The sequence below is a fragment of the Rhineura floridana genome, chromosome 4, assembly GCF_030035675.1.
Source record: "Rhineura floridana isolate rRhiFlo1 chromosome 4, rRhiFlo1.hap2, whole genome shotgun sequence".
Classification (NCBI taxonomy): domain Eukaryota; kingdom Metazoa; phylum Chordata; class Lepidosauria; order Squamata; family Rhineuridae; genus Rhineura; species Rhineura floridana.
The window spans coordinates 62,403,294-62,426,617 of record NC_084483.1 but is presented as its reverse complement, the minus strand read 5'-3'; the positions used below and the strand labels follow the sequence as shown (position 1 = coordinate 62,426,617).

The 23,324-nt window shown below is 38.0% G+C and overlaps 2 protein-coding genes across 10 annotated transcripts in view; one reads left to right on the top strand and one right to left on the bottom strand.

The window, feature by feature from the left end:
- The window catches only part of IMPG1 (interphotoreceptor matrix proteoglycan 1), a 111,001-nt gene extending 108,450 nt beyond the window's left edge, over nucleotides 1–2,551 (top strand). The window contains 2 exon segments of the mRNA XM_061626070.1: nucleotides 1,852–1,910; nucleotides 2,471–2,551. Coding sequence (XP_061482054.1) covers nucleotides 1,852–1,910; nucleotides 2,471–2,551 — 140 coding nt within the window.
- MYO6 (myosin VI) overlaps nucleotides 829–23,324 on the bottom strand; it is a 155,349-nt gene continuing 132,853 nt past the window's right edge. For 4 of the 9 annotated variants that reach the window (XM_061623158.1, XM_061623156.1, XM_061623157.1 and 1 more), the window contains 8 exons: nucleotides 20,846–21,006; nucleotides 17,219–17,248; nucleotides 16,705–16,743; nucleotides 11,687–11,790; nucleotides 10,313–10,444; nucleotides 8,412–8,438; nucleotides 6,251–6,472; nucleotides 829–3,484 (listed from right to left, as the gene is read on the bottom strand). In XM_061623158.1, the coding sequence (XP_061479142.1) occupies nucleotides 3,285–3,484; nucleotides 6,251–6,472; nucleotides 8,412–8,438; nucleotides 10,313–10,444; nucleotides 11,687–11,790; nucleotides 16,705–16,743; nucleotides 17,219–17,248; nucleotides 20,846–21,006 (915 nt within the window). In that variant the 3' untranslated portion in view covers nucleotides 829–3,284. The other 5 variants (XM_061623160.1, XM_061623162.1, XM_061623163.1 and 2 more) reach the window with 5 other exon arrangements.

The following is a 23,324-nucleotide window of genomic DNA, read 5'->3' as shown; positions in this document are numbered from 1 at the left end:
CTGCCATACATCTGGAGGCATCCCACCACACATGCCAGGCACTACTGGTGGTTGTGTAAATTAAGGTTGCTTACTGTATTCAATATATTTTCATTTCAGAGCTATTTTTTGTATATATTTATTCATATCAATTTCTATAAGACAAACAGACATCATTTTTACACATCTGTTTTATTAATGAAAAAATTGTTCTTGACCATAATTTATCATTTCAAATATTAATTACCAAATATCTTTGTTGGATGGGAATGTTTTGTATTTCAATAAAATACTAAAATATTTAACTATAGGGTATGTAGACAGATTGTATCCATATGTTCTATATCACAAACATGTCTGCTCAGTAATTGAAGGCTTTTTGTTGTTGCATCTTAGATTCATGAATATATAACAAAGAAAGGAACTTTAAAAGAATTAAGGGCAATCAAAAAGATAACTTACAAAAATATTAAAGCCTATGGTTGTGTATTTTTTTAAAAAATGTAAGCCATTTGCTTCATCTATTTCAAACTAGCTTCTGTTACATCTATCTTTAATTGGATCACGGGAAACTGAAAACAACTTGCTTGTGCATATATAAGAAAAAAACATTTGTTGGTGAAACTTTGTTAGATGAAATGGCAATCCATTATAGCACTACCACTCCAAAAAAATTCCATGTTGGTATACTATTGTATAACAGTTTATGAGACACAGTTTTAGAAGTCAGTATTTCTTTAACATCATATGTTCTTCATTTATTTGCTTTAATGGGTACACTGAATTGAGAAAGCAAATGCAGGTTTCACAACTCCCCAGTCAATCCCATTCTTTCTTAAATAAACAATATTCCAGAGAGATCAACAGAGTGTATTTATTTTGCTACAATTTTCAGTACATAATTAAGGTCATTTGACAAAGTACTTGAAACAATTTAGAGTGAAAATAACCCAGAAATAAAATAGATAAAAATACAGATGAGGAAAATTTCAGTGGAATGTTAATGACATTGTGCTACTTTCTGAAGGACAATTTATGTGAATGTTTGTGTTGTGGTAATGTAATGTGCATTGAGACAAAGGGTATGTTTACATTTACATTTGATCACCCAGTGACTGCAACCAGCATGTGATGGGCTGCATATGTGAAACAGCCATCACAGATCAAACACTATAGAAAACTTTCATATGACATCACATCCCCTCAAACAAAAATGGTAATTCATTCAAGTGTAATCAAGTGACAGTCCGTCCTCCTGGGGTTCTCATATCAGAAAGACAATGAATAAGAAAACAGCAGGAAACTTCCTAGTTGCAACAGATGGCTTAACTTGTCTTCTCTTAAGAAACAAATGTTTCTTATTAGTTTTCATGCTGAAGCATGAAGCCAGATTACATGGAGGTGCAGGATATTACATGCAGTAGCCCAATGAATTCCAAAGTAAATATGACATCATATGCAAGCATTTGGTGTTGTATTTTATGACAACTTAACTAGGATACATTTGTTCATTGGCTCAAAATTCTAAAATACAAATGCATACATCTCATCGATTATGAATGAATGCATGTAGAAATAGAGCTTATCTTTTTGCAATTCACACATGCAAATTATGACCAAGAAAGAATTTTAAAGGAAGAAAGTGCATCTTTTACATGTAATTTATTATCTGATGTGATATGGGTTCATAAGAAGCAGCAGTCAGCAAGAATCCACTCAGAGACTGAAGTGAGGGTTCTAATTAACAAGAGGGTTTGGGTTTGTTTTTAAGCATGCATAATCTCAAAGACAATTTGGGAGGATACAGAGGACATAAAAACATACACAGGATAAGAGACATTTAAAATTAGGAATATAATTCTCCTTTAACAGCTGCTCACAAATCTCCTGCAACACCCCAACTTGACCTGGTGCAACTGAAATCAATGAAAGTCAGTCAAAAAAACTTCAGTTGGACTAGGCCAGTTTCAGTTATATTAGCTATAGGCATGAGCATTAACAGAGTTTAATCTGTTGATATTAACCAGCAATGGGGCTATCCAGAAACTTCAATAAAAGGCAACTTAAATCTGTGTGAAACAAGTAATTGTTATACATCAGAATTTTAATTACCATCCATGGTACCTCAGCAAAACAAAGCAAAAACCCTCACAAAGCCTGAGGTTGGGAAATTAGCAACAAAAAAGATCTGTAAGATTAGAAGAAAAAGTTTATTACTTTAACACTATGAAGTTAAACCATTTAAAGCATCATATTGTAATTAGAAATTCCAATGCTGCGCCACTTGTCAAGAGTCTGAAATATTCAGACAGAAGCCTCCTAATCCCATGTGCATTGCACTGAAGTACAAAGGAACAACAAAATTCAGCTGACAGTATTGCAATTAGGCTTTCCTGTCATGAAAAACTGAACCCATTTCCCTTATACTTTCAGTCTGAAGTGTATCTAGAGATAGATTGTGTGAAATATTCTTTCTCTTTGTTCTACTTAGATTGACAAAGAAAGGACCTCCAAGAAACTTTATGACAGAAAAATAAAAATGAAGAATTGCCTGAAGAAATTTGTGTTGTAAAAAATAAGGTTATTAAAAAAGCAAAAACCCCTGCTTAAGTGTGCATCAGAATGTTTCAGTGCATCTGTTCCGAAGTACTCTAGACACAATTGTCCTGTTTTTAATAATTGAAATCCTGCAATCTAAGTAAGACACATTTCCCCAAATGCTTTTTCATGCACATCTCTCTAGATGTCAAGCAGCTTTCAGAATCTGCACAGGAAGTCTTTCATCTTATAAAAGTTTTCTTTAACCTCTACAATAGAAGTTAATGTTAAGGCCTCACAATTCCAGTTATAAGATGCAGTATACTTTTTTCCTTTTCTTTGGCTATGCTATCTTGAAGAAGAAACTAACATTCTGGGTATTACAAAGGAATTATGGTGAAGTCAAAACGCAGTGCATCACCTTTATGTAGCTGCATCCCAGTAGTGTGTTACTCTATGTTATAGCACAATTAGGGCTATGATAGATGCTCTGTGGAGGAATCAGTTTATGAACAAAAGCAAACCACAAATTTGACTGAAACAAATGCTTAGATCCACAGAACTAGTGAATTCACTACACAAATTAAAACATTAGAAATACAAATTAAAAACTGCCACATTAATAAAATCTGTTTACTTTATATTAAACATCTCTAGACAATTATGGAATGTTTAAGTGTCCTCTGTTGCTCAGAGGAACTCTTCCCTTTAATTGTTAAGTTAGGAGAAGCTCTCAAACACCAAGTGTGAATGTGCAAAGTGACTATTTATTTCAACAGGTTCTGCAGCATAGCAGTTGCATAAGTAGGCCGAGCTTGCTTGCTCTCAATTGCATTTTGAAGATACTGGATTCCCCCACAGCGCTCCCAGATCTCTTCAAACTGCCTCGGCAAAATTTCCGCTCCACGCTTACGAGTCAAGCCAGTCTCTTCAAGATTCAGCTCGCACATCTCCATGTCATCCTTGCCTGAAATGATGAGATTTAACAGATTTAACAAAACATAAGTTAAGCACGTTTCCAGTTTCTACTACCTTGGACTGAAACAGATGTTATTTTCTATCTGTATTATGTTTAGATATTAACACAAAGGGTAGAATCCAATGCAGTGCTTAGGCACAAGGATTTCTTGCTTGTATAACAGAATTTCTCCCCGAAGCCCTCTGGAGCAGATTTGGGGAGAGTATGGGTTGTGCACAGGGGGAGGAGGGGGGGGGAAGTCCTGTTGCACAAGTGGAAATCCTTGAACTGATGAGACTCATTAGTTGAATACCATCCATACTCACAAAGTCGGGAACAAAGCCACAGTGAAAATGAAGAAGACCATCATCTCTGTGCTAAAAATATTTCCAGTGATTCATAAGAGGAGATTTATATGTGTGTGTGTGTACACATACACCCAGACACATATACACACCATAACATAACAACTAACAAACTCTGGGAACCTTCAGGAACAGTACATGCTGCAACAGGAGGTGCTGGGACTGGTAATCCAAATCTGGAAGCCCAAACCTCTTTGGATTCTAGACATTGCTTTGAGAGCAGAGAATAACAATATCCCATTCTGAATTTAAGAGAGAAACATAAATATTTAATGTAAGATAGAATGTATTGAGGGTGTAAAACTCCAATTTGAATACGTTTTAGTGATACTGTACAGTCCTCTCACCAGCCTGTACCATGTCAGAATCCAAGAGGCTGGTTTGAAAGTCTGCTGTCATGTGGAAGCTTATATGGCAGGAGAAAAGCTAGACTTAGAGTCCTTCCCATAGCAATAGTACTTCCACAATGAGGGCTCCCGCAACACAGGGACGTTTTCAAACTAGCAATCCCCAAATGCATTCCAAGGTGGAGCATGTGGTGGACTGTACCACTCACACTTCCTGAATGTGTGAATTGCTATTGTTGCCCCCTCCTATGTCAGTGTTATTCTACTGACTCCAGTGGATGGCGCATTCAACATCTTCAGATGGAAAGGAGAGGTATAAATTTTAAAAATAAATAAACATTTATTTCATGTTGTATCTCACAATTCAACACAGCAGAATTAGGGAGCTGCAGATGGGGGGGCACTACAAGGGATAGGATAAATTATTAAAAATGGCTTTTCTCCCCATTCCGCTGATGAAAGTCGTACTGTCAGCTGAGCAACATCACTGGATCCAACCCTTTATTTGTTTAATTTGTATTCCAGCTTTCTACCAAAAGCTGGCATACACAAGGCTTCATTTGTGGCTTAGATGTGATTAATCAGCCCATTCAACCTCCACAAGCCACAGTGAGAGTTCAGATAGCAATATTTGAATGTGATCATGTGCACAGCATACTTGGAGAAACACTGCATCCTTTTACTGGACTTCCTTTGGTTTTGGTTTACAGCTTAAGTACAAAGCCCGGTAGCATGTGTAAGCAGGTCTAAAATCATAATCTTACATTTCAGCCCTAAGCAGCATTAGCTTTCATCATCACTCACCAGTACATTTCTTTAGGAGTGGGGAATTAATTTCTCTTTCTACACCAAAACAACAATGGCATAGGATTGGTTCACCTCAATTGCCTCACATTGCCTCATTCACAATACTTTTCAATGGAGTCAGTTCACCACTTCAGTTAACTCATCAAGTGATGTAGAAGGATATATGAACTGGTCTATGGTCTGCGGCACTGCAGCTGTCTAGTTTCTGATGAAATGGTTAATGTAACTTTAAATCTAGAAACTTACCCAGACATTACAACACTTTTCCGAAAACGCAAACATCACTTTTTTAAAAAAAAAACAGAATCAACATTCAATTTGGTTCAATTTGTGTCATAAAATGAATTATACTTGCTATGTTTTTTTTGGGGGGGGGCGTCCTCCATATAGGTATGTTTGTTTAGAATTAGCCAGTATAGATTAAGAACTGCATCTTATAACAACACACATCTGTGTAGCTTATACCATGTTCATTAGGAGCTGCCAAATAATGTAGTTCGTTCTAATTATTCTAATTAGAGATTGATGTCTTTGGAAATTAAGGAGACCAAGTTTAATTAAACCCATCCATTTTTAACAATGGGTCCCTTTCCTCCATTCCCTATAAACAATGTGCTTCAAAAACTTCCTACAGCTCAGTGAGTTAGAGTATAAAATAGTGTGTCAAGAATACTGGTGCAGGAAATATTTTCCAACTCTTAATGTGAATAGGAGCCCTGTTCCTATGGAATCCTGGGTAACCCTGGAGCCAGGTGGATCCAGGATCAGACTTTAGCCAGCACAGTTTAGAGACAGGGTGGATGCTGCTCTTAAAAGAAGAAAAAGAGAATGAGGATTGCATGGAAGCTGCTGTTTCCCACACTATTTTCCTTGCGAGAAGTAACAACAGGATGTTCAAAGGCCAATCTGGTAAGAAGCACCAAACATAAGTGAAAACATTTAAAGCATCCCAACAGAGATGCTGTGAAAATATAATACTGAGATTTATTCTTTAATGACAGATTGCCACACTAATAAAACCATCAATTGCCAGCCTGGGCTCCTATTGGGAGGAAGGGCAGGATATAAATCAAATAATTAATAAATAAATAAATCACTGTTTTGCTTATTGATTTTGGAGTATTTCATAATGCAGTTGATTATAAGGTGATACAGCCTTTTTTAAAGAAAGCATTCAGATCTCAGTGGTTTTGCCACTTTAAAAAAACCCTATATTTCTGCTTACGTAGTAAAATAATACTGAAATGAATACTAACCAGCCACTAGCAAAATGGGTGGCTTATCAGGATGAAGTTCCATTTGACGAGCAATCCATGGTCCATCAAAGTGTGCATACCACCAGCCTTTCTTCTTGTTCTGGGGATCTTTGTATTGGTCCGCTGGGCGGATGAAGGGAATACGAAAGTAACGCTGCTGCCGACTCATTTCAGCCTCCTGCTGCTGCCTGGCAGACAAATGACTTGTTGGGTTCTGTTGAGCTATGAGGAATAACAACTGTTAAAATTTGTAGCCAAGCATCAGTCTTTCAGTACCATTGCTTTTAAAAAAAATCTATACAGAAAGTAGAGAAAAAATGACAATATATTCCAAAGAGGGGAATATTAATCACCATTTTGCATTTCCCATTGCATTCCCAGAAGCATCATGAATTAAGTAACACTGATGGCAGCATCCTCATAGGAATTTTAAGACAGGACCATTGCTGACGTTTCCTGCCTGTGCAACACAGTGATTCTTTAGTGGGATTAACTGATCTGATGATTCAGGGCGATGGTGACTTGGGCAAAAATAAAAAGAACATTCTGAGCTATTAAAAGCAATACTATAGTCCCATATTTCTGTAGCAAGACTAGATGCTCCCAAAGAACAATGATCTAGGCACATTAGTTTGCCAACAAATTCTTTAAAGCCTAGTTGTAAAAGATACATTACCCTACAACCTGGGGTGGAGAGGCGGTGAACAATAGGGCAGGTTGAGAAATAGCACTTAGCTGACCTGAAACCCCACATTCCTAAAACCCCACATTCGAACACAGAGAAAAGGAGGGCAATTTCCTGAATTTTCAGGACTTGAACATGGCAAAAATTCCATGAAAATAATTAATCAGTAACTCACTTTAGCATTAAAAGTACCTGATGCAGTAGTAGACACACGTTCATTGGTTTACACTAAAACCTGCTACAGATTAAGGTTAACCAGTTCAGGACTCAGAAGCAAGCTCAACTTGATTGCATCTTTTCAAGTCTACGCTTGGCCATTACAATTCAAAAAAGATGCTAAGAATTCAAGTCTGCTGTAGTCAACTGATCAGAAAATACAGTTCGGTAATTCACTGTAAAGGAAATAATGAACAGCCAATTCCTTTAACTATAAGCCAAGCAGCCATTACGTAGTGAATCTAGTTATGGACTCTGGATGAACTACTGTCACATCAGATTTATTTATTCCACCACCACTCCACTCCCCATAGTTATAGGCAAGATGTTGGTAACTAGAAACAGAAAGAAAAAAGTTGTCTCTTGTCCTCACACATACTGTATGTTTATACATATAGAAATGGGAATTGCTTAGCCCAGTGTGGAAAACAATATTCCCTGAAAGATTTCCCATCGTTAATATTAGACACACAATTTTGTTTTCCACTGATATTAATGATGAGAAATCTATAAAAAGAAAAAGAGCAAAAAGACATTTTTGGCCGTAACTAAGCTTTACATCATAATTATTATGTATAATTTAACAATTGACAAACATTAGTGTAAATAGTCCATGCGTTTTTATCTCAAGAGAACTCTTGAGGTCTGTTTATTTTAAATTAACTGAACTGCCAAGTATTATATTAATTTCTGTAAATCACCCTCATGTATTCTGAAGTAAATAGAAGCTCTGGCTACCCAGTACGGTTCACTAATGGTGAACAATAAAGAGGGCTTAGAATTAAGAGCTTTTTTCTTGGAACTCAAAGGCAATGGGACAGGTCTTTTTCCTCATCCTCCTGCACTCACCCAAAAGATATTCTGCATAGTGAACAAAGAGCCTTCCTTGCAACAGAGACAATTTTCTCCTTCTAAAACCAGCACCCTCGTTAGTCTTTGCTCTAAAGGTTAGTTGATTAACAACATTTTAAGTGTTTTGCTACAACAGGAAAATATGTATCCAACAGGAACAAGTAGCAGAAATGAAATAGCATATAAATGTATATTTCAAAGTAATCATTTCTTGTTATGATTAAGACTAACTCCGTTGTATTTTTATGCAGTTCCTTGAGTGCTTTTAGATGTCAAAATAATTACTGGACTGGACCGACCTAGGCATGACACAGATGTAGCAAAACACAGTATGTTAGAATTAGTAAAACAGAGTCTATGTTTCCCTATGTTTAAACTTAGCTGAAAGAAACCATTTCCCTCACTTACTTGAGTTGTTCAAAAATGGTGCAAAATCTGCAAGCAAACATTTAATACTGAAGAAACCATAAAACATTTCAATCTGAGCAATTTAAGAGTTACTTTTTCAGCAGTTCAATGAAATGTGTCATTAGCCACATGCAACCACCAAACGGAATAGCTACAAAACAAAAAATAGCAGGGGTGTTCAGTGGGGAGGGATGCTACCTGGCCTCTCCTCAGCCATATCTCTGTGCATAATGGCAAGGAGAGGAGTGAGGTGACAAAGACATTGGTGCAGGCACAGTGAAGGGAGCAAATTGGCTCCACCTCTGTGCCTACACCACACCGACCTCCCCCTCACCGCCCCCTCAGTATTCATAGTGACGCAGCTGATGGGAGGCCAGATGTGCGGCAGCACCTTGCCCGCCAGCTGCTCCTGGGAAATAGTTAATACAGACCATTCATTATTTCCCCCCTCCTGATTAGATGGAGAGCAGGGCAGGTTGCTTCTTCTCTCATTTGTATGTAGAGCTGTTAGGAGTCCATCCAATTCTAGACATGGGAATGTCAAAGTAGGGGCCCTTAGCCAGTGCCCAACCTTGCCGCACTGGGCCTGTACTCAATTGCCTAGCTATCCTCCAGTAACATTGGTTGTAATCTTAGAGATCATAGCAGGGTAAAGGTGCCCCATTCCAATAATTCATAACTCAGGCTAAGTTCAGCTTTCCCATTCTCAGACGTGCCAACAGGACAGTCCATTTCAGACATCCATTCCCAGAAGCCAAGAAATCTGGGCCAGCCCCTTCTGCCCCAAAACCACCACACTAATATGCACATTAACGTCACACTATGGGTTACATCCCATGCTGCTGTTTTGCTCATGGAACAGACTTCTCACAGGCATGCTCATCACTTGATGACTACAGGCATTCTAAATACTAGAACATCAACATGAGTAAAAACCTGAACATTGCATCTAAAGGATGCATAGACTGACAGCCAAACCAATTGCATAACAACACAAGCATCTCTGAGGAAACAGGACAAGAGAAGTGCTCTTTTAGTTTTATGTATTACTTGTTCTTGTATTTATTAAACTCTTATGTTTTTAAAGCCTGCCAAATTACTTGAAAGATATTTCATAATTGTCACCGGGGGTGAGGTGGGGGAAAGAGGGTAACAAATCTTCCTAAGATCTGAATTGCTTTGGAATAAATTGCTCCTGAGCAAAATTATACTTCAAACCAGAGTCTCCTATGACATTTATGTTAATGCTGAATAGGGAAAACCAGGCTCAATATGGTTTATTAGTTGTAATAAAACTAAGTGTGTTTTATGAAGTCTTTGGTATTTCTCTATGCATTGAGTGTCAGGCTAGTGGGAGGTATGAACTAGCCCCTTCTGGCAAGGCAAGCTGAAATCTGTATTTAGGCAAAGATAATGGCAAATCAGCAGGGCTGTGACATTAACTATTATAGGTAAGTGGATCTTACCATCTTACACCAACTGATAAACCAGTAAATGCCCCTTTAAACAAAAATATAGTTGAGGGTTTTGCTTTACCCATCTTCTGTATTTAGACTCCAGAAGACAGACTGGCTAGTGCTCTGGCTCTGCCTCCCAGCATGAACAGTTTCTCCGTACATGCATACCTATTAGTTCTGTAAGCACATTTCTGCAATATACCTGCTTTCCCTTTATGGCACCTATTGCTCTGGATTACATGGGAGAATTAGTAAAACGTGTAGCACCTTTTAAAATATTCTATGGAGCAATTTATTCTAAAGATCTTGGAATGATAACTGTTAGCTTTTCCAGGAACCTCGTTGAGACGATACTTTTAAAACACATTCAGATGTTCACTGTCCTTAGTTCTTTTTAGTTTTCCTGGGTTGTTTTTCTGGGGGGGGGGGAGCATTTTTACTCACCATAGTCAGTCACTGATTTGGGAGCACGCTGTTCTGTTTCTGTATTGCGCTTCTTATTCTTGGATTTCCAAGCATGATAAACTTTCAGCCGCCTGTGAAACTCTTCTCTGCAAGCTGCCAGCAGTTCAATATCTTCCTCAAACAAACACAGCAGGGGTGAAATAAGTGAGAAAAATCAATAGACAAATACGTTTATAAACTACTGACATAGCCACATAGGCAAAATTATTTCAGAGCAGCTTGAACATTGCTTCTTACTGTGTAGACTATTAATTTGTGGGGGTGGGGGGAAGAGAGATAGAGGCCTGCTTTTTTCCTTTATAGTTTTTAAAGATGTTTTAAACACATAACTGCTTCAAAATTAAGGAATAACTCTAATGCTTCAAAATAATTTTTAAGATCATATTTTAAAAAAATCTCATTTAGTGATATCTAGATCAGACCTTAGCATGCGAAAAGAACTTTCCACTCATCAATCCACACTCAATCATCAAGAAAAGTGACACAAAAATCCAAAGATATTCTGGTTGTGCAACATTTAACACATAGAAGTGGTTGTTTTTTGTTTTTTTTGGTAAAAACTGAGGTGCTAGTGCTCATACCTTAATAAAGGTGTTGTGGGTGCCAGCAAAAAATGGTTGCCATAGGCAACAAAAAAAGAGATGACAGTATTCTGTACTGGTGAATACTGACACACACAAAAATCACTGCATATAGATATATGAGAACTGCTACAGAAACTGTCATCACATTGCACAAACTTTTACACATTTGTAAATGTGCACATTTGAAGCTTTCAGTCCTTCTGCTTGCGGCTGTTTGGACCCTGACCTATAAAACTTGAATCGCTTTCATTTATTGTCTCCTTTTTTACAGAAAAAAATGCCTTTGGTCACAATATAGTTTCCCTACTTCAACATGGAATTGTTAGTGGCATCTGGAAGAGTGAAAGGCTTTTAAGAATTTGGTCTATGCGCTGCTCAATTGGACACCAATGTAAATATAAGCTGTGTATATTTATAAATGACAAAGCAAAAAACATGACTGGCAGTGACAATCTGTAGATTAAATGTGAATATAACAGTGTTAGTCTTTGAGACATGCAATTAAAAACCCTGTTGGCTTTGATAAGTAGAATAGAGTATAAACTTCCTTTTTTCTTGACATATACATCTGCTGGAAATAACACAACAGAGAAAATGCCTCAAGCTAGCGTTAACTAGGGAGTGTTTAAAAAAGAAACAAACTACCAGTTTTACTAGATTTGTATCAAGGGCTTAATAGAAGTTGCTTCAGAATTCTATCCGATAAAATGGATCAAAAGTACTCCTACTGCACAACAGACTTCTCACGCAAAATGGTACAGCTACTCACCACAAGAGGTATTGATGGTATCGCGAAGCTCTGCATACTTCCACTTGCTAAGGTCATGTTTCTTAACGCCAGCTGCAGCTTTTGTGGCTTGAACTGAAGGTCCCCTAAAATGTTTTCATTGAAAAGTTTACCATAACATTCACAACAAGAACAAGGTGAAGTCAGGAAAGTGGAGGACAAGACAACTGTAAAAAAGGGGGAATACATACATACCACTATAAGACAACCACCAAAGAAACAAGAGAGCAGCTGCATAGACTGGTAATGCACCCAACAGTTTGGGGAAAGTATTGCATCATCAGAGGGAACTTTTTTTATATTCCTTCATTTAAAAGGTTTGGAAAAGCTTTCAAAGTTGTCTTTTTTAATTCTTTGACAAGATTTCCTGTCTTGTTGACAGGCCCAGAGGGCTCTGTCAGTGGCGGGCTTTTGCAGCCACATCAAGGGAAGTAAGTCCTGGCGTGGCTTCAAACCCCTTCCCCCCAGTGTGGCCGCACATGCCGCATCACGCTGGGGTGGGGCAGGGTGGCTATTTAAGCCGTGCTCCACTCCCACTCAGCCTCTTTCTGGCATTATCCCCTCTTGGAGTACATTCACAACAATGAGAAGGGCACAGCAATGCTCCTTCAACAGAAGACTGGTTGATGTGTAGCAAACATGCTGCCTTTTGCAGGATTAATGACCGATTCTCATTTTACTTTCTGAAGTCAGGCAGGCATGCCTGCATGCACACACTGGTTAAGTATGTAGAATCAGGCATGTGTTGCTTTTAAGAACTGTGAAGCAGTGGCCTAATACAGCTGCTTCAGAGGGGTTTTTTTTAAGCGATGCACGCCAAGTATTTTACACATACATACCTGTCACATTTGACATGATCTACACATAATTTGAGTGAGATTCCTCTCATGGCTTCATAACTTTGTCAAATTTTGACATATTGTTCAAAATGCAGACTGAGTATGCCTATTCCCTATCAGGTCATTTATTTAATTTTCCACCCTGCCTCTCTATATAAAAAGACATCCATATCACAGATAAAGTCTATCATCATCTATGAGAATTTTTTTAAATTTCTAAGCAAGGAGAAGGGGGGCTAGTAACCATCAACAAGAAAGCATCAATTTAGAAAGCAACCTTTTCACCGCTGAATATATAAACAATTTGAAAAGGCTATCTACAAAGAATGGCTAAATAATTTTAAAGTCTGAGCAGCAATATGGAAGAGAACTGCATCTTTTACGAACGGGTGCATGTGCACGTGCGCGAGCGCACACACACAACTCCATCTTCATCACTGCTGCTACATTTCCTCTCTATCTTATAGAAGGTTATACCTCCTTATTCCTCATCTCAGACCTGGTATTTCACCCTCCCCCTCCCCACTTCTTCAAGCCTTCCTATGAATTCCTCCTTCCAAAATCAATCTATTATGTCTTGACATTCCCCCTTTCAACCCTGCATATATTCCCCATGCGTTTCCACATTGGTAAAGCAGCAGCAGCTCCTGCTAACGCTATTTCCACCAACTCCTATGGTCTTTCCCTTCCACACTGCATCAACAACTGCTTTTGCCTGGGGGAGGCAGCAGCAGCAGCAGCAAGGGCCAGTTCACTGGAACCGTCTCATTGCTACATTGCCTTGAACTCTATGTGGCTCCGGGGCAATGTGCTACACGACAACAAGAGCAGCTAAGACATACAATCACAAAATTAAAGTTGGCAAGCAAAATCATCACTAAGCAGAAGGGCAGCACGACAAACACTTCTACTGATTAAGTACTGCAGAAGACAGACTGACTCTGAACTAAGCAATACTTTAAACTTACCAATCGTTAAGGAAAAGGAAAACTGGCAGACAGCCTTGGTTCACTACTCCCACATTTGTCTCTAAATTCACTCTGCAGTAGCCCCTATAGCAGCCTGAGTCTCTAGGTATTGCTGAACTACAGCTCCCTTTATCCCTGAGCATTGGGAACCCAGATTTCAGACAGGCTGCCCTACAAAATACAGAAGTTACTAGATTTGTTTTTCTCTCTGCTTTTTGATTGTTTTTTCCTATTTTTCTCTCTACTATTTTACTGTGTTTTATGCTTATATTTTTGTGCACTGTTTAGAGATTTTGAACATTAGGTTGCTTAGAAATGTTTTTGAATAAACAAACAAACAAACAAAAGTTTCTAGGTTACCAGCAGTATCTAGTGTGATATTAAATGGCAGCTTTTTAAAAACTACTTTTGGTTCAAATGTTGTTAGGGCTAGACAAGATTCAACAAGTTTATGATCAAGTGGCATATTGATCCAGCCATCCTTGCCAACAAGAACTCAATTTTTAATATTAAAATATTAATAATGTGATCTGTTCCTTACTGTTTAACACAATTTCAAATGTGGCAAGTAGTCTCTTGTACAGTTGGAAAATCAATAGCCTTTTATTGCAGCCATTACATTACTGCATGCCATAAAAATATGTCTTAAATGACAAATATATTCCCGGTTCTCTGTGTTTAACTGGCTTGAAACTCAAACACATTTTAGAGACTTTCATTGCTCTTATAACTATACATACATAGCACACCAGAGAATATAATCTTGACTTGTAGGGACACAATGAAATGTAAAGGTTATGTTTGAAATGGCTAGCACACTTCCTGTTAAGACACATAAAGGTAGTTCTTAAATCTAATTTCCTCAGTATAATGGCTAAGCTTCCTGAACAATTAACATGACAAATCCTGAGGATTCTCCTTATTTAGCTGCACCACCCATAGGCCTAAGTATCACTCAAATAATTTAGATCAACAGAACTAGGCCAATATAGGCTCCTACTGGGAGGAGGGGCAGGATATAAATCAAATAATAAATAAAATAAACAAACAAATAAAAGATCTCTGGTTAAACAAGAAATCTTTAAGAATGGTAATCCAATTGAGTAGCTTAGCTTTTCTTTGATGGTTCTGCTAAGACCACTGTTTTGTTTTTCTTTTACAACTTCACAGATGTAAGCTGCAGCATTAAAAAAAAGGACCGCATTAAAAGTTGCTAGTCTTCATTCAAGAAGATGCAACCCAAGGGCCATGTAACGTTTTTAGCTGAACATCTAAGGTGTTTCAAGCACACACCTAAAATGTAGCATGTGAACATAACAAACGTGTCCATCATAATTATCAGTAAGATGTGATTGCTTGTAGCTCCTTTCTGATTGTGCACTTGGGAACAAACCAGGGTTTACTGCTGTGTAACTTGTGAAATAGCTCAAAGTAATGGGTAATCTCCCAAACGCACACACTCATTTGAGTCATTCGTTATGACACTGCCACCTCATCTATCAGATGAGCAAGGAAGAAATCTTGCACAGGCCTTACCTAATCAATTGCTCCCCAGGATTCAATAACAATTCAAAAATATACATTCACACAGAAACTTGTTAAAAGGCTAAATGTCAACCACCCTAATCCAGAGGTTTAAATTTTGGAACATCCAATAGGAACACAGAGGTTCATGTGACCAGCAGCTACTCATTCTCTTCAATGCAGGAAAATGTTCCATGTGCCCAAGGATTTCCTTGACATTAAAAAAGGGGTGGCATACAATTTCATGTGTATACTGCAGGCCACAGCTTACACTGGTCTGAGCTTTAAAAGTGGCAGGCCCTAAGTCAGGAGTGGGGAAATGGATCCAGATGGAAATCTTTACCTGCCCCATCCCTGACATAATATATTAGTGGTGTTGGGGAGGTGGGTGTGGTTTGGTCAAAATGGTTTTGTGGGCCAAATGGGGAGGCCTAGCAAGCCTAATTAGACCCACAGGCTGGAGGTTCCCTGCCTCGTTCTGTGTCATTAGAGGCACTCAGCTCACTAAGATAATGACGGGAATATGCACATACACACTGAAGATAAATGAGGTAACTGTCAATAAAAGTAAGAATTAAAGGAAAGGAATATGCCTAATAATAATCTTGGCAGCTGGAGCATTAAATATGAATACAACGACTTGAGATCCAAATAATTATTTCTCACAAGTCTAAGGTTTCTGCTACACAAATGGGGTATTTTGCTTCTTCAATTCCTTTTTTTGAACAACTGTTTTATCTATCTTGTTTGTAACCACCTTAAAAGGAGTTGGTGTGCCCCTTCTTCTTCAAGTCCCCCTTCTTCTCCACCCCTAGACAAAAGGATCAATTCTTTGGATCCTGGCTAATATGTACAATCCAGACATGAATATTGCATCTGATGGTTTAGCAAAACAATTCGTAGGGCGATACAAATGCAGCCTAAAATGGTCACATGCAAACAGCTTAAAATCTGATATTTGCTCATTTAGCTTTGTGAAAGCCTTTTTAACCATTTTAAAAATGGTAAAGAACAAAATGTTTCATCTTAACTTTAGGCAGCACAAATGTTGTTAAGGCTGCAGCTAGCCTGGAGGTAAGAATAGGCAACTTTTAATTAGCAGCTCGATACACACAAAGTCCTTTTTACTCTCTTTAAGAAACTCATCCTAGCAAGTAGGAGTACATTCCAACAGCTACATTATTAAAAACACTGCTGAATATAGACCATCTGTCTGTAAGTGCTTTAGGTAGTACTATTTGCCAATAAGGTAAAGGTCAGATCCAGCTGTTCTTTAAAACAGATTGGTCAGGATTTCAAGATATAATATTTTTCTTTTCAAAAGCGACATACTAAGAGACAGTTACTGAGACAATTTTTAATATAGAAATACATGATCTCAAACGCAAGACATTTGTTCAATTTATCTAAATAATAACTTTACAGAAGAACTTTACTGAAAATGAATTCTTCATGCAATTCATCAATCTCATAGTGAAATTGTTTTTTAAAGAAATCTTATGGTTACAAATTGGTACTAAATTGGTGCAATGAATGAATATTGATTAGAAGTATTTTATTCAGTTTCCCAAAGCAATTAAAATGAAACTAAATTGTATTTTATTTTGATTTATTATGATTATTTCATAGTGATTAAATTGATTTATTTCTGGCAACCTGTTATACCCACCTAGACAAAATGTCTGACATTTCTGTGGCCATTTGCGCCCTATAAAAGAATTAAGTATATATGAGGGGGGGCAGTACAATGCTTAAAAAAAGAACTAGCGCAGTATTACCAGTGGGTTCCATAAAATCTAATACTGGATCAGCACACAATGTCCTGTCCAAACATTTATGCTGCATTAAATCAATCCATCTTTTCTTCAGTAAAATAATAATTATTCTTTGCTTAGTAGATATCAGAATATAGACTTTGATTCAATCAAACAGCCACCTTCCACATCAAATCCATTTACTTATATGACATTTAGATTACAATCAACTGTACATGCATGTAAGCAGCCTGAAAGGCTGACACTCAGATAGGATGTAGTGACTGCATGCTCAAATTATAACTATTTCACAGCAAATGGAAATAAAGAATATTCTCTAGCAAGGTGGCTTATAATGTGAAAGTTATTCTAATTTTAAAAACCCACAGATTTCTACAGAATGCCCCAAAGAAAAAAAGATTGCCATACGCAGTCATTTCACATTTTGTTCCAGTGGCTCTGCAAATAGAAGATATTTAGGTTAGTCTGTCATATTCCTTTTATACCAATTTGCAACATTACAAAGCCAGTTTGGATAAATGAATGTCTGCTATTATCCAGAATGACAGAAAAATGGTTTAAAATATTCCTTTTTCTTACTAAATACATTTTCTATCTAGCCCTTCCTCCAAGTTGCTCGAGGATGTGACTCTCTACCCACCCAATTTTTAGCTTTACAACAATCCTATGAGGTAGCTCATGGTGAGATAGCCTATCACCCTAAGGTTACTCAGTGAGCTCATAGCAGTAGGATTTGAACCTGGGCTTCCCTGCTCCTAGCCCAACACTCTAGCCACAGCACCATATTAAGCCTGAAGGTGGGAAACCATCTGAAGGGACAGCCTATCAGAGGTTCCAAATGGTTACACAACAGACAGCCACAGTACCTAAGTATTGCTGCTGCTGCAATTAACTCAATTAAGGAAATGGGGCTCTGTTCACAGTAACTCTAACAGAATTTTATTTACATATGTGTGTGTATGTGTGCGCATATGTTTGTGCATGTGTGCACACGCAACTTACAAGTTTCAGTACAGTCAAACAGATCTACTGCAATTAAATTGGTTTACATTACAACTATGGTATGAAAAGATAAACTAAATCAACGACTTAACATGAGTGAGCAAACATGTGAATTCTCAGATCGCAGCTGCTCCACTCCCTTGTCCTGATGCCGCTGCACTACCCAAGGCTAAGCCATGGTTTGGCTCAGGGTTACCTTCGAATTGTCTTGCTCTAGATACAAGTTGTAAGCAAAGTTTGTCTAGAGGAGACAAACCATGACCAAGAACAAACCTTGGTAATAGCTCATTGCTCTTCTGTAGTGAGATAAATTGTAAGCCCAAGTTTGGATATAACACTAAGCCAAACCAGGGCTGAGCCCTGGTAGTTCGACAGCAGGATTGAATAGGAGCACTGCAACCACGATCTTTGCTCTGAGAATCTGCATGTTTGCTCATTTGTGCTAAGCCGTGGTTTGGCCTTCAAGCTTTTATTGAAGGTTGTTGGACGGAATTAGAAAAGATTCATTGAGAAGGGTCCTATAAGAGTTTCCACAGAAAGGAATAACTTTGCATTTTTAATATCTAAACGTAGGGGCTAACTATTGGTAAACCAAATTATTTTGGGTCAAAACAGCACAAACACCATGAAACAAACTGAAATGTACAAATGAATATGCTCCATACTGTAACCTGCATTCCTTTGGAGCCAGTAGAGTAATTTTATCATCTACTGTTAGGAAAGACACACAGAACTAAAACTGTCGCTCTTTTAATTTGCCTATGCAAAAAGAGCATTAAAATGAGCCAAATGGCAGAGCAGCTGCTAGTCATTTTCAAATCCAAGACCTAATGAACCAAGTACTTTGTCATAAAATGCAACAACATAACTGATCTACTGTAAGGTTAAAAAGATGCTTCCGCCATAAAGGGAATGCACCACAGATATTATTTTCATTACTCATTTTAATAAAAGCAGGAGAAAGCAGAGTTTTCCTGGAAGCCTGAAATCAGCAATGTTCTTCATTCTGAAAAATGTTCTTTATCCTAAAAAAATCTTTCCTATCTATTCCTCACTCAAGCTCATTTTGATCCTTGTTGTGTTTACAATTAACTATTTTACCAAACAGCTTCGTATCTGGCATGAAGCTTTTGGGAAGAGGGTGGGAGATGGATTTCATGTAGAAAAATGTTTGTACATGCCAAGCATTTATTTCTTCATTTAAATCCCATCTTTCTTCCATCATGGAATAAAGGCAGCATACAAAGGGTTCCTAGGCAGTTTCCTATCCAGACTCAGACTAGATCCAGACCTGCTTAACTTAAGCAAGATGGGTGAGCTAAGAACAGTGGGGAACGAGCAGAAGTGCACAGGTCAAGCGAAAGATTATCCCAGTGTTGTAAGTAAGAAAGTGTATAAGTATCACGTATGTCCTACATGCATATATGCCTCAATTCTTTCCATATACCTGCCCTCACTCAGGGAGACAGGCCTTTTCCGACACCCCTAACTACTGTTTTTAGAAAGACAGCCGGTGAAGGGAGCATAATTAGCTAAAATAGGTGGAATTCAGCAGCTGGAACTTGTGGATTTCATAAAGGGTCCCTCAGTCTTTCCATCCCATAATTCGAGCACTGTTCTCACTAAAATGTCATGTGCAACTTTCTGTTTCCAGAGTGATGGAAGTGGACATTCTATGCTTATAGAAGACAGGAAACCCAGGAGCTTGGCATAGCAACTGCCTGGTACAGAGTGGATAAGAGGTGATCAGATGCAGGCTGGGAAATGTTGCTTTTTTGCTGCGGTTGGTTTAGACTTGTTTTAGTTTTGGACTGGATATTTGTTTTATTACTCCTCGATCCAATCTCCACTGCGAGTGTGTGTGCATCTGTGTATTTCTCTTCCTGGTATGCTGCATCTTGTTTGCTCATGATTCATATGACACATGCCCCAATCTATACTTATAACATTAGTCCTGCTCCTTTATTGTGGTGTTTTTCTCATCATCATGATCATCATTAATAATATGTTGCTATTGCGTTGTCCATGTGCGGCTGCTTTCCATCTGATCCAGCCACAGATTATTATTTCTTATCAGTGGGAATGGCTTTAAAATTTGTTTGGACTCTTTTCCTTCAGCTTCCTTCCCCACCTCCTCTTTATCCTTCGACATGTGGGAAGGCATGTCTTCTGGAAAAAAAAGTCCTATTTTTAAATTAATTCTCAATGTGCATCAACAGGCCTGCACAACTCTTTTCAATGTAAAGACCCTTTGTCCATTCACCTTTCATCTCAGTGGTGGTCAGAATGTATTTTTAAGCTCTAATGCTCAACATGCACTAGTGGACCTGCCCAGCTTTCCTTAACATCAGCCCCCTTTTGCCATTTGCCTTTCATGGGGGTGTGGGGATTTGGGCGGGCATGCTTGTGATTATCTTCCACCATTCATTGCTAGCGGTAGTCATCCTTCTTTTTGTGATTCATGGGTCTGCTTTTCTAAAGCAGACCTTTGATGAAGAGGCTATTGTGGGACACAAAGGGAAAATTCAACTGAAACATTTATTTCCCCCTCCCCAAATTATCTGCCACACTGTCTGCACAGGTATACATAGGTGCACATGAGGGGAAAAAAGGGAAAGGGCTTTAAATACCACCCACTTACTATGTAATTGTAGCTCACAACAATCATGTGTGGCGCTAACTTTTGAGATTATTAAGAAAAAAAAACTATGCAGCTATAAACCACCCACAATATCACTACTTATCCCATAATAAACAGTGGCATGTACTATGACAACACAATTGCACAGGTGGAAAATATTACAACAGTATGCCTAGTGAGCGAAAGGGGCTTCAGCGTGGATCATTACTTGGTTTATTAATATTTATGATGTTATATTGTACAGGGTTTATATGGAAGCCACTTTGAGAGAGTTTATCCTCTTAAAGGTGGCATACAAATAGTTTAAATAAATATATAAAATACTAGCTTTTTCTTTTTTTAAAAAAAGACATTTTTAATTCCAAAAGAGCAAAACTAATGAAGTACAATACCTGCGCAATCCAAGGTCCAGCTGAGATTCATCAGTGATGAGTTCAGACTCACTTTGGGCAATTCTCATTGCCAGCTCATGGTCTCTGCGCTCTTGCTCCAGAACTGCTTGTTGCTGGTTCGCTTCTTCACGTTCTCTTGCCAACTGTGCCTCAACTTCAGCCTGCAGAGTGATGTATATTGCGTTACAGGGAGAATTTCAAGTCCATCTGTCCTTCAGTGTTTCTGTAGGCAAATGATCACTTATACGAAGTACACTGAATAGTTTACAAAATACAGTCTAAAACATCTGTGTTCAAAAGGGTTGCTGTAACCACACTCAGAGAGTTTAAAAATGATGCAGATCAAGGTAAACCACCAATAAGATGAGAAAAGAAGTATCATTTCAGGATGGAAAGCCCTTCACATTAAATGAGAAACCAGGTTGGTATGACAGAAGTCTTTAGACAGGAACAATGAGTTAGAAAATACAATCTTTGAAAGCAATTTTATAAATCTCTTAATAATAATAAAAAATTAAGTGGTTTAAATAAAACAGTAAAATAATTATCAACAATGTACAGATAAAAGCAGCCGAATTTAAAAACAGTATATGTAACTAAATTATATGTCTGGATAAGCATATGCTTGTATAGAATCGTACTGGTTATCTTTTTAAAAACAAGACTAAAGTAATGCTACCCAGTTAACTATTGTTAGGAATGCCCACCAGATCTCACAAGTTAGAGAACAAAAACATGACAAATGCAATTGCAAAATGTATTTCTCAAAGCACTTCTAATGCACCAGCTTGCTATATTCTTTTGTATTGCAGTATTTCAAACTGGGGTGTTATAGCGAGCGGTTTTTGTTATATCAAAATTTCAGTCCTTTGAATAGTTTTTTTTATTGGCCACTTATTGATGAAATATAGCAATAACACTATTGCTTTCTACCTCAAAAAACTTAAATGAGTAGAATCCCCACTGAAATATATGACCTATGTGTTACAGACCAAAACTGGGATAACTATTTTGTATAGTTTCCTACAGCTCAAGACCCAAGTAGCAGTCATATGCCCACACATACACATGCGCAAGTCATGTGCCAACATACACCTCCACAAATGGAGTCTGAACTTTCCGCTTGAAGTTCCGTAATCCAGCAATGCCTTCCAAGAATGGTGGACTGAATAATTGTCATGAACTGGCACTGGTGATCATGGTATTACCAAGTAATCTTCCTTTCCACTATTGAGACTTTCCCTATGCCAATCCCTGCTTTAGATTATCCAGACACCAGAAAGAAAGCCGATTGAACGTGGCCTAAGAAAAAGAAGTACTGAAAGGAACATCTGCTCTGCTGCTATCACAAATTGAAAGGAAATCTACTGAAAGGTTAAAGACTGAGCACAACAAGGCATCCCTTTACAGATCGCAAGGCCAAGACATACAGTAGTGGCACAATCAACTGACCAACCTGTATTACACAAGCTTCATGTCCAGGAAGGAAAATGGCACAATAGAAAGAGGCTTGAATGGAAGCAGTTAAAGTTGATTATGCCCTTAGTTTTCTGACACTGTATGCAGCTCTGAAATGTGGTGTTGTTATACGACTTATACGATTACGACTTATGGCGACCCTATGAATCGGCGACCTCCAACAGCATCTGTCGTGAACCACCCTGTTCAGATTTTGTAAGTTCAGGTATGTGGCTTCCTTTATGGAATCAATCCATCTCTTGTTTGGCCTTCCTCTTTTTCTACTCCCTTCTGTTTTTCCCAGCATTATGGTCTTTTCTAGTGAATCATGTATTCTCATAATGTGTCCAAAGTATGATAACCTCAGTTTCATCATTTTAGCTTCTAGTGATAGTTCTGGTTTAATTTGTTCTAACACCCAATTATTTGTGGTCCATGGTATGCACAAAGCTCTCCTCCAACACCACAATTCAAATGCATTGAAATGTGTACAGGATGTATTTTTGAGATCTGCTTATGATCACTTATTTATTTGTAGTAAATGCTACCCAATAACAGCATTTGTTAAGGCAGCTTACGATGTATAAAACTATTATTATTATTATTGTTCTTGCTGTTGTTAATAAAATAACAACAACAACAACAACAATAATAATAAGCAGCAGCTTTGCCCAACTTGGAGCCCTCCAGTTGTTGCTGGACTACATCCCCATCATCCCTGGCCATTGGGGATGCTGGCTGGGGCTGAGGGGAATCTGGATGGCACCAGGTAGGGGAAGGCTGCCTCACATAAGCATTTATCTCAGGTACACCTCCCTGCATCAGGCTTCAAAGCACCAGAAAATAGGCAGGTACCTGCAGGTAACTTCTTTTAAATAGACACAATTCTATAAAATCTCCACAACTGACAGATTTACAAAGCTTCACATATGCTATGTATTCTTTAAACACATCATGGTCAGAAGTCATATAAACAAAACAAGCACAGAGAATCTTGAAATATTGCATACAATATCAACAG